General features: G+C 38.0%; 1 protein-coding gene across 3 annotated transcripts in view; it reads left to right on the forward strand.

The window, feature by feature from the left end:
• Positions 1–12,075, forward strand: part of KIF13A (kinesin family member 13A) — a 202,149-nt gene that overhangs the window by 187,768 nt on the left and 2,306 nt on the right. For 2 of the 3 annotated variants that reach the window (XM_054721441.1, XM_054721442.1), the window contains 7 exons: positions 16–192; positions 903–995; positions 1,153–1,309; positions 1,754–1,827; positions 3,799–3,846; positions 4,923–5,028; positions 7,330–7,481. In XM_054721441.1, the coding sequence (XP_054577416.1) occupies positions 16–192; positions 903–995; positions 1,153–1,309; positions 1,754–1,827; positions 3,799–3,846; positions 4,923–5,028; positions 7,330–7,481 (807 nt within the window). Of the gene's footprint in view, positions 1–15; positions 193–902; positions 996–1,152; positions 1,310–1,753; positions 1,828–3,798; positions 3,847–4,922; positions 5,029–7,329; positions 7,482–7,995; positions 8,101–12,075 lie in introns of all 3 variants that reach the window. The other variant, XM_054721440.1, reaches the window with a different exon arrangement.

Below are 12,075 nucleotides of genomic sequence, written 5' to 3' on the forward strand. Positions count from 1 at the left end.
TTCTCCCTTTTCTAGGTTTCAGCCATAGCCTCTTGGGACTCCTCAGTGCATGATTCTGTTCACTTGAATAGGGTCACTCCCCAGAATGAAAGGATTTACCTGATAGTGAAGACCACAGTCCAGCTCAGCCACCCAGCTGCCATGGAGTTAGTGTTACGAAAACGGATTGCAGCCAATATCTACAACAAACAGGTAGTACAGGCCCTGATTCTGCAGTTGCATCGATGAGCTCGAAGTTTTCCCTTCTATCACAAAGTAGTGTTTGTGATGTTATCACAGTGGATGTGCAGATTGTTACCATACTGGCCAAGTTACAGTCTGATTCTCATTTATCCAAAATAGTGGGGTCTGAGGATAGCAAAGTTAATGTCATCCACAAGGACTTTGCACCTTGGTCGATTTGAGACCCATAATCCTAGCAGGCAGTGGAGCTATGAGATTTTACTGTTTAAAGGGTTAAGTGCCGGATCCAAGAGAGGATTAGTGACAAAAGTAGGACAAAATGCAGGCCCCAAATAAATCCCCATCCGAATGCCTCCCCAGGTCTCATCTCAGAGGCACTGTCCACAAAACTGATCCTGCCCGGATAGACTGATTCAACCCTGGCATGATCAGAAGAAAGGCAGCAAATGGGAGAGAGAGAAGCAACCACAATAAAAACCCTGAGTAGGCTGCAAATTCTATACTCTGCCCAAATAATAGTGGGACATCATTGTGCCTCATGGGTGGACACAGAGATTATTTTTCTGTTTTTTTTCTGTTCCTTTTCTGTTGTTGTTGTTGTTCTATTTTGAGTATTGTGGGTGTATCAAAAACAGTGATTGGTAATGCTTTTACAATTTGTACAAAACAAAATAACTTATATTTTCAGATCACTTAATTCAGTTTTCCTTTTCTACCAGAGTTTCACCCAGAGTTTGAAGAGGAGAATGTCATTGAAAAATATATTTTATTCCTGCGGTGTAACCTATGAAATAGTATCCAATATACCAAAGGTAAAAATATATATCACTTTTTTTAAAAGATCGCAACGTAAGTAATGGAAAATGTTCATTCTCAAAACTTTTAAATCATTTTCTCACCAGTCTTGATAAAAAAAAAAATATATACTGTTCATCTAGAAGTATTATAATTGTCTTCTTGTCACTTTAGGCAACAGAGGAGATTGAGGACCGGGAGACACTGGCCCTCATGGCAGCAAGGAGTGAAAACGAAGGCACGTCAGATGGAGAAACGTACATTGAGAAGTACACGCGTGGCGTGCTGCAGGTGGAGAACATTTTGAGCCTTGAGCGGCTCCGGCAGGCAAGTAACTGGGCCAGAGGTTGAGTCACCAGTCTTCATTGCAAATGGACAAAGATAGATTTATTTACCAAACACCTTCTCTCTATACCTGTCCAAGAGGGAACACTTGAGTGGTGGGCTCATTAGAAAAAAAAACAGTTACTTTGACAAAATATATAGTTAGAGATATTTCTTCTACATTTCCTCTGCTCATCTATAAAAAAATTGACAACATATAAATTTCTTTAATTCAGCAATTTTCCTGGTTTTATTTATGAAAAAAATATTTTTGATAGATTAAGCAAAAAAATTAGTGGGTACAAAAAGTTTCCATTTTTGTAAATATGGGGGAGTGTGTGTGGGATTGACATGGTCTTTAGGTCTGTATTTCTAAGTCATCCACAATAAACATATGCTGCTTTTGTCATCAAAGGAGAGCAATTAATATTATTTCCAAATTTACAGGCAGTCACAGTCAAAGAAGCCCTTTCCACCAAAGCGCGGCACCTGCGGAGGAGCCTCAGCACCCCGAACGTGCACAATGTGAGCACCCGCTGCGGGGTCCGGGCGGCGGGGTCCGGGCGGCGGGGTCCGGGCGGCGGGGTCCGGGCGGCGGGGTCCGGGCGGCGGGGTCCGGGCGGCGGGGTCCGGGCGGCGGGGTCCGGGCGGCGGGGCGAGTCCCCCAGGAGGGGACCGGAGTCGGGGTTTGTAGGTGCGAGTAGAACATTCGGCGCTGATGTGGGCGTCCCAAACTGCCACGCCTGCTCCTCTGTCCTAGGGAAGCACCCTGGGAGCACAGCTGTGTAACATGAGGGGCCGTTAGTGGAATCTTACAAAGACTAGACAGTAGAGAACATGAAAGCATGAGAGCTACTATTGGCAAATTTGTAGCTCTTACATTAAAAAGAGTAAAAAGTAATGAGGGGAACATCTATCTTACAAAGGAAAGAAAAACCACCTATGAAGTATTCTACCTTCCCCCCACACACACACATACAGATTGAACCTAAATCTGATCAAGGCTCTAGATCTAACTATTAATATTTACAAGAGCTAGAGGAAAATGTTAAATGACACCATGGGAATTCGATTAGCAAAATCCCAACTATGGGGAACTTAACAGGAAGAATGACCTAGACAGAAGGGAAAACTCATAAATTAAAGAGATAAGATATATCCAATTGCAATGTATGAACTATTTTGATCCAGATTTAGGGTTAACTGTGAAATGTTTATGAGACATTTGAACACTGACTGGATATCTGATACTATTCAGGAATCGCTTAACTTTTTAAAATGTGATAACGCTATTATAATTATGGTTTTTATTTTTTACTTATAGTTTTTAAAGGAGGAGGAGTAATTACTTTTTTAAGAGACTCATAGAGAAACATTTATGATAAAAATTTTTAAATATTTTTAAAAGAAGGTAATAATATATTTTAAAAGAAGGTAATAATAAGTATTAGAACAGAATTACAAATTCAATAAAGAAGGAAATAAATATCAAACAGAGGTATATCAAATAGAAGAGAAACAAAACTATGAAAAATGGTAGTTTTATAAAAAGACTGGTCAAATGGGTTGACTTGTATTTTTATTGATTGGGGCAGAAAAGAAACTATGAGAGAAGATAGTAATATTAGAAATAAAAAGGGGCTTATCACTACAGAGAGAACAGAGATTTAGACATCATAAGAGCAAACCCTGAATAATAATATGTCAGTAAATGTAAAAGTTTAAACAAAGTGGACATTTCCTACAAAAAAAACACAACAGAATCAAGAAGAAATAGAAAATCTGAATCCAGTTATCACCATAAAGAAGGCCTCAACTCATGAGGAGACTATGTTCATTGATGTGAATACACAATATCAAAAAATTGGCACATCTTCTTAAACTGATCTATAATTCCCAACATAATTTATTTTAGGATTTGATAAGCTGATCCTAAAATCCCTATGGAAGAACAGAGCTGACGGTGCCTGTACTTTATCAACAAGCAGAGACTTCATGCCTTAATATATGTTCAGTGATTCTCAGATATGTAGGGTTCGTTAAGGACTAAAGGATGCTGAAATAATACACATGTTAGTACTGGTAGTGTGTAGAAAGAGTGGTGCTTAGAGGCAGCAGCAATAAGTTTTATTTCATCATAGTTTATAATAAAAACAATTAGAAGCAGCCTGGATGTCCATCTAGAATACAACACAATAAAGTATTGGACTATTGAAGAAGACCATATATAGTAAGATACTATTTAATGAATTATAAAGATGTACAAAATAATGCTATATATTATTTATAGGCAGATGTATAATATTACATAAAACCTGTATGGGAATAATAAACTCCAACTTTAGGGTAGTCATTGCTCCTAGGGAGGGAAGGAAGAAAGAAAAGAGGATGTGGTCATACAGACTTCACTTGTACATGTAACGTATTTCTTTATACACTTATATATAAAATTTATGTAAAATATATAAGCCACATTGGTAAAACCATCTTTTATAGGTCTCTTCCAGTCGACCAGACCTTTCTGGCTTTGATGAAGATGATAAGGTGTGTACCTGTGGGCATGGCTAGGTTATTAGCAATCTCTAAATTGGGAAAGGTAGGATATCTTGGTGTTTTTAAAATTTCTGGACTTCCCATCTTAATCTTATGCAGATCATTGTCTCCATATGTCCATTTTCAAGTTCAAATACTTGATATGAAACTGCTGCTGTGCACTCTGAGTGTTACATTGTTATTTAGTATATAACACTGCTTTCCATACCAGGATAATACCACATATACTTGAATATCTGTGTTTATGAGACTAACTCTAACTGATTTAAGGTGTTGCATCCACCATAACAAAATCACAATTATTTCAAGTGAGTAAAATTGGAGATTTAAAATCAAGGGCATTTGCAACATCATTTTATTCAGCAAACATTTCTTAATTACATATTGTATGTAAATTACTAAGCTAGGGACTGTGGATGATTCAGAGTGTAAAACAGATTATGCCCTCAAGAAGTTTAAAATTTAGTTCTTCGAGGCAACCAACTCCTGAGAAAGTTGAAATAAATTAAATAAGCTTGTATGATATACAAGAAGAATTTTCTCCCTTAGGAAACTAGTATCTTATGCCAGTTTGGTGCTCTTAAATCTCAGGTATACGTAGAGTAACCATATCACCTAGTTTGCCTGGGGCCATCCCAGCTAGTGCCTGCTATCCAGGAAAAATTATTAATGGAACCATTTCTCTCTAAAAAGTGTTTCAGTTTGGTCTTTAAATGATTCAGCCTCCTTCGATACATACCAAATTCATAAAAGTGACTGCTTTGGGGGAGGGAGGAAGATGAATGGCACCTGTAAGTCACTCTATTTGTAATGATTTTATTAAATTTTGAACAAATGCAATCAAATATTAACATTTATTCCCTCTAAGTATACCTTGTATTTGTATGACAGTACTTTAATATTTAGGACTTTAATGTGTGTTTAAAATATTTTATAATAAAAATAGAGCAAAGTACATACTAGTATCCCATTTAAAAATAGAAAAAAAAAAAAACACACTCAAATCAGGCTTCATTTTTCACTTCAGAGGAACTTCATTACAGCTTAACCCACATTTTACCTTGTAGGGTTGGCCAGAGAACCAGTTAGACATGTCTGACTACAGCTCCAGTTACCAAGATGTAGCGTGTTATGGGACTTTACCCAGGGATTCGCCTCGAAGGAGTAAAGAAGGTAGTGGTGAGATTGTTTTTCTATGTTATCTGTATATATAAGAGTCTAATATGCTAAGTGTCCATCCAGGTAATGACGCCACATAGCAACAATCGGCTTCCTCTCCCTAGCGACTAGCCTCCTTGGAGTTTCTTCAGCCCAGAAACACAACTTGCTTCAGAGCCAGGTGGAGACATTTTACACTGTAACCAAATGTCTGTGAAACGTTTTCACGTGCCTCATCTCATTTGATCCTCACAGAAGTCCTGGAGTAGGTAGATAGGAGACTGGGTGGAATCCTATTTTCTTTTCATTAGCTGGAAAATGGGGAGTTAGAAAGCTTGGAAACTTGACCCGACTAAAAAGAAGTAAGAAATGGTGGATCTTGAAAATGACTTCAGGTTTTGTCACTGTGCAAAATATAGTCAAACACTGCTGCAGTTAAATATTTTACCCTTTGTTCTCCCTGTGTGATCTACAATAATAATCTGCTTCATGTTGATATTTACTGCTGTGTTGCTGACAATTACCTGAAAGAGAAGTTGGGGTGCTTCACTTGGCTGGAAAAAGTTTAGCTAAATCAGAAAGCAGGTCTAATTAAGCAAGTTTATTCTATATCTATAAAAGGCTAAGTTGACTTGCGCATGAGCAATACATACTAGTATAAAGCTCTCACTGGTGCCAATCACATGCGTGTGTTTTGATCTGTCATTGTCGATTGTGAATTTGGTTAACACTTCTATTACAGAGAAAGGGCGAATAGCGATATTAAAATTTTTTTTCTAATTAATTTCCTTTCACTGTGCACACATTCATGCACCGGGCCACTAGTTTCTTTATAATTCCTTAGGAAAAGCGGGAGTAAGATTATTTTATAGATGGCAAATAATAAGATAGGAAGCTGAAATTCTAGCTTGCTAGATAATCCGAAACTATTTTCTTAGAATGGAACATATGTTTACTTATTTTATTTCTTTTTGCTTTGTATGCAGTGTATCATTCAAATAATAATAGGCCTTTTGTGTAACACTTTAGGATTTTCAAATCATTTTTCATACATCATTTCCTGGGTTGGAAGTCAGTTTTGAGACATACACAAATCTTATTACATTATGATTAGACTTCATTCTTCCCCAAAAGAATATCCACTTCTGTCATGTTTTTGTAATCAAATTAAAGGAATGTTTAGGAGAACATGTCTCTGATTCCTAAACCAATTTTTAAAATGATACCAGGAAGTAATTTAACCAGTGACAACATTATTACCTAAGTATTATCATCTTTCAATGCATTGATGGGAACAGCATTCTGTGGATGTGCAAATCTGTTCTATTAACTTACACCTTGTATTTTACTTAAGTGCCATTGTACCAGTGAGCTGGGGAGAAAATGTAGGAGGAAAAGAGACCCAAAAATGAAAGAAATGAGTAAAAGCCAGAAAGAAAATTGTCCTTTCTTAGTCATATGGAGAAGGCTTGAGGCAAAAGGGGGCTTGCAAGAAAATTTATACAGTGGTCACTCATTATTTATTGAGCCTCTATTTGCTATATGCAATGAAAGATACAAGAAGGTATCATTTATAGGTCTTAAAATCTGACTTTGGAAATGAGATACATAGAAAATTAGATATTAAATGATAAAGTGCTAAAATGTATGTGCAGATAATAAGAACTCTGAGAATTCAGAGAAACAAAATAAGCATGGGTCCAAATTGGTCTGGGAAGTGGCGCTTAAGCTGGATCTTGAAAAGAGTGTAGAAAATTTGGTTTCTCATTTCTTTGATGACTCTTTTTTTTTTTTTTTTTTTTTTTTTTTTTTTTTTTTTTAAATGTCCAGTTTATTATGTCAGTGAACTAATCATGTGGCTAGCGAGTTGTCTTGTTGGTTTTCACTGTGGTGTGTTTAAACTTTTTGTTTTTTTTAAAATATATTTTATTGATTTTTTACAGAGAGGAAGAGAGAGGGATAGACAGTTAGAAACATCGAGGAGAGAGAAACATCCATCAGCTGCCTCTTGCACACCCCCCACTGGGGATGTGCCCGCAACCAAGGTACATGCCCCTGACCGGAATCGAACCTGGGACCCTTGAGTCCGCAGGCCGACGCTCTATCCACTGAGCCAAACCGGTTTCGGCTGATGACTCTTTTTGATTTTGTAGTTGTATCTCCATTCTTTTCTACCTCTGTTTTAATGCTTAGCCGTAAATTAGCTAATTAATTTCTTTGTTATACCAGATACTCCTGTAACTAGGTTATACCTTGCTTCCTGTGTTTTGGTTAAAGTGCTCTGTGCCTATAAACCTATGACTTTGTCTTCCCCAGGTTGTACATCAGAGAATCCTCATGCCTTAACAGTCAGCCCTTTTAAAGCATTCTCTCCTCAGCCACCAAAGTTTTTCAAGCCCCTAATGCCTGTAAAAGAGGAGCATAAGAAAAGGATAGCTCTTGAAGCAAGACCTCTTCTAAGCCACGAGGTAAATGCTTAACTTGTCTGTACCATGTAAGATAGAATAGAATCAATCATGCTGCCTATGGGGAAAGTAGCAGTTTGCATTAACAAGTTGGATGCTGCATGTAGACATACCTGTATGATCACTTCATGGATCCTATTCTGGAATATCTCTTTCTCAAGCACACAGGGTCATTTTTTAATTTGTTCTAGTAATTGCTGTTGTTTTCTATGTATCTGTGGATTTTCAAAGTCTTTTTAATCTTTCAAGTGAGAAAGAGATGTTCCCGGGATGTTTTTGAAAATATTGAAGACTTTATTTTAATTTGACAAAACCAATTATGTTATTTGCCGTAGAATCTGTGTAGTCTTGTCAGATTTCATTAGTAGTTTAACTCAAGCCTCTGAAGTTGTTTGGTGTACTACTCACATGTAATAACGGTGTTTGCATCGCTTTTCTAACTTGCACGTACTTAATATGTATTTTGGCTGTCATCATCTTCTGTGTGTGATGCATCTGTGTGTCTTAACCTTTGCAGAGCATGTCTCCATCTCAGGCACATAACCCTGGCTGCACTGTCCCCTCAGGAAGCAATGGCAGCAGCATGCCAGTAGAACACAATAGCAAACGTGAGAAGAAGATTGTAAGTTCTGGAACCGTTTCTGTCATATTGCCTGGTGGTGGGTTTAAGGCCCTTTCACAATCATCCAAATACTTGAAAAAAATTAAGACATGTATTGGGTCTTTGTTTGGTAGCTGTTGTTTTTTAAATGTGACCATCAGTGATGAAATTTGCATGAACATGGCTGTATCCTGTGCTTTTTTCCTAAGTGTTTATTCTACTTAATTGAATTTATTTTTTTATTTAGTATAAATTTGCTTAGAAAAAGGCACTTTTCTTGATTCTAGACTTTATAAAAAGTGTAACAAAGAGATCACTTTAACTAATATTGAATCTTTCTGATGTGCCTGTACATATTGGCCAGATTCTGAAGTTAATCTACCTAGAGGAATTGCACTTACTTGGAGTAAGTAATCATGCATCTAGCTGTGGGTATGTTTGCAAGCTTTCTTCATGTTGCTCGATGCTATTGCCAAGATTGTTCTGTAGTTTGTAGCCACACTCCAGTCCATCATCCCCACTCATCATCGTCGTTTCTACATCCCGGATAGCCTTTTAAATTTGCTCTCTAAACATATCCCACATCCCTTGGTGTCAGTCTCGCTTCTCAGTGGCTTATCTATATTTTACCACAGGTAGGTTGGAACTCTACCTGTAAAACCTCATTCCCCAGTACTTGGTTTTCAACTTACAAATTTGAGAAATTGTTTTTAAAACACTGCATGCCAGGTACTTTGGATTATAAATGAAACTTCTATTTAAAAAACAAAAAAACAACTGGATTGACAGACCTGGAAAGAATTCTCTAATTTTGTGTCTAGGCTTCCACTCTCTAGCGGCTTTTCCTAGACTTTGAAAAAGTAAAGCAGCTTGAGCAAGAGGGGCTGCTTGAGGTTGACGTTTGTGTGCGGGCTGCTCCGTGGGCAGAGTGTGGGCAGTTTCCCTTCCCAGCTGCACCACGGGAGAGCCATTCCAGAGGCTCATTATGTGAGGCCCGTGAACAGTTCTGGAATATGCTGCTAATGCACACCGTGTGAAACTAACTAGTTGGGCTATGCAGTTGGCCGCTCTGCTGCATGCTTGGAGTGCTAGGGGATCTTAGGAAATGACCTTCTCATTCCTCCTGTGCACCGAGGGAAGGAGAAGAGGAGGCACCATTTCCCCCTCTCCGCTCTGTCCTTCTCTGCTGCCTTTGCTGCTGTGTTCTCCCTGTCCCTCTAGCCCCAAATCCCCATCCAATTCCTGCAGGAGAGGAGCGTGCACAACTGCAGCTGCTCCTCTGAATCTTAATGAGCTGCTCAGTCACTTGGTTGCCCACCCCCTGCTTAATTAATAAGGGCTGCAGCTCAGGCTAGAAAGGCCAGGTGGCTTTGTTACCCTCAAATTTCTTGGCTCTATGGCTGATTGGATCTGTTTGTTGACATGGCCCTTAACCCCATGGCGCACAGGCACTGCATTGAAACTCATTTTAACAACAGGTACACTTGGGTAGAACACATTAAAAGGCAACTGAATGACCCTTCTGGCCTGCCCAGCAGATAGTTCCAGCGTATTCAGAGTTTGCCTGATAGTTATTTTCTATACTTTAATGTTTTAAAATAAAACCTACCTCGGGACTTCTGGCTAGCAGGGGTAGACTGGAACCAGATTCTCTTGATCCGGGAAGTCTCAAGCAGCAGCAAGCCTCTGGTCCACTGAGCAGGACTCGATGGTACCATCTTACTTGAGAGATGGGCCTCTGCTCTCCTCTGAAGCTATTGAACTATTTATTTTATTTCAGATAGCAGCTTTTCCAGGATGTTTTGGTGGACTTTAAGGATATCACTTGCTTGATCTGAGATTCTAGTTTCTTCTTAGGAAGAGTTTATTTCCCCCCTTATAAGTGGATATATACTGCTTTCTTCCTTTGTTCCTAATCCACTTTCTTTTTCCACTCTTGAAAAATGAGAGACTGAATCAATGGTTCAGTCTCATCAAGGGAGTTTGAAATCATTTTTGAGAAGCAATATTGAGACATTGTTCCTTTTATTTTGTAGCCCATCTATTTACCAAAGTAACCTATAATTTCACACAAAAATATATAGTGAATATAGCTATGCTTGGTCCTTTAAAGCAATATTTTGTTATCATTTAAGACAAGTACTTTGTGTCGTGTATGAATAAGATAAAGGTAACGATATGCATTTGGAGTCTAAGTCATGAAACAGAGAGAAGAGCAGCAAGGAAGTCATTTCTCCCTCTCTTAGGTCTTGTATACACAGCATGTGGCTTATTTCTCCCATTTTTCATAAAGACTTGTTGAGTGACTTGCCCAAGGTCTCACAGTTAATGAGATGTCGGAACAAAGGCTCTGTCCCTCAGCAGAATTGGGCTGGCCCCCGTGACCCCAGAGATAGTGCAATTTCAATCACTCCTCTGCTGCACTTTCTAAAAGGTCTGCCCATCCCTTAGCACAGTGGTCGGCAAACTCATTAGTCAACAGAGCCAAATATCAACAGTACAACGATTGAAATTTCTTTTGAGAGCCAAATTTTTTTAACTTAAACTATATAGGTAGGTACATTGTTATTAACTTAATTAGGGTACTCGTAAGCTGGCCTTTGCTAAAAACTTAAGGGGCCAAAGAGCCGCATGTGGCTCGAGAGCCGCAGTTTGCCGACCACTGCCTTAGCACCACAGACAGAAATACTGGGAGTCCTTGGCTGGTACAATCTTTCTGAAGACCGAGACCGACTCCCTGATGAACAATACAGAGCCAATTATAGTGGGAATGAAAATGAGTTTAACAAGTGAAACTCCTTGTAGAGTCACTGCTTTATGTGGTTTTGATTCCTTCTTAGAATCAAGATATTTTTGCTATATATAAATTTCAGTTGCATAAAATAAATTGCAAAAATCAAATCATGAAGACAGTAGCTATAGAGAAGCTTGAGAACTTGATTCCATGATCAACTTTTAAGAATAGTTTTCATTCTTTTTGCCTTTAAGACATAGTAGGAAGGTGGTGCTTAGTTTAGTCTTCTTTAAGCTGCAATGATACTAGTAAAGAATATTTCTGGAATAAAAAGTCTATGTAACCAAATTCTCTTAACATACAGTCTAACACAATTAAGTCCTCTCTTTTCTTTTTGAAGACAGTAACTTGATAAACTTTCAGTCTCCTTTTATGTGTTAAGAAATATTTCCTCCATACTCGGTTTTCTTTTTTCTGGAATTAGTTGTCCCTGCTGCTTTAGCCCTTCTCCCCACCCTAGTCCCACCCCCAGTGCAGAACTATGTATGTACTTATCTCTATTTGAACTTAACATCTTGGGGTTTTTGTAGACTCTGCAGTTTTACTAAAGGTCACTCTAATCCTTTACGACTAATTTTTTATCTTTGTGAGTTTGGCAAATGTACACCTGTTTCTACATGTTAGATTTGTGATTGAATATTTCATTTGTTTTACATATTTTAGGATGACGGCCTTTCCTCAGTCTTCAGAAGAAATAACTTCAGGCACAAAAAGGGCCCCAAATTTGATTTATCTCACAACAACTAACTCTTTAATAAAGATACCTGGGCTTGGGGAGTTACGTTTCTTTGCTTAAGTTAAAAGAAAATTTAGGAGATACAAACACTTGCAATTTGGTTTTAAATCTAAACAAGTCAAGTGAAGAATCTAGAAAATACTGGCAAAGGCTACTGATCCAGACATTGATTCCCAGTCTTTGTTCCTTTACAAACACTCCCCTAACCCTGGAGAAAGAACACTCTACTCCACACATTGGTTAGCAGTGCCACTTAATTTAGAATTCAGCTAAAAATAAGATGGCAAGAGATTAGTGTTGCCAAAAAATGTTTTGCAGATTTCTGGAACTTTATCACTGATATTTGATATCCACCTTTAATTAATAGCCAAGGAATTAAGACTACTGATGCTTTTAAATAATTTATATTCAAGTTATTTTTAAAACTAAAAAGTGCTGAAGAGTATTAAACTAGTTTGAGGAATTT

This window comes from Eptesicus fuscus, chromosome 9 (assembly GCF_027574615.1).
Source record: "Eptesicus fuscus isolate TK198812 chromosome 9, DD_ASM_mEF_20220401, whole genome shotgun sequence".
Lineage (NCBI taxonomy): Eukaryota > Metazoa > Chordata > Mammalia > Chiroptera > Vespertilionidae > Eptesicus > Eptesicus fuscus.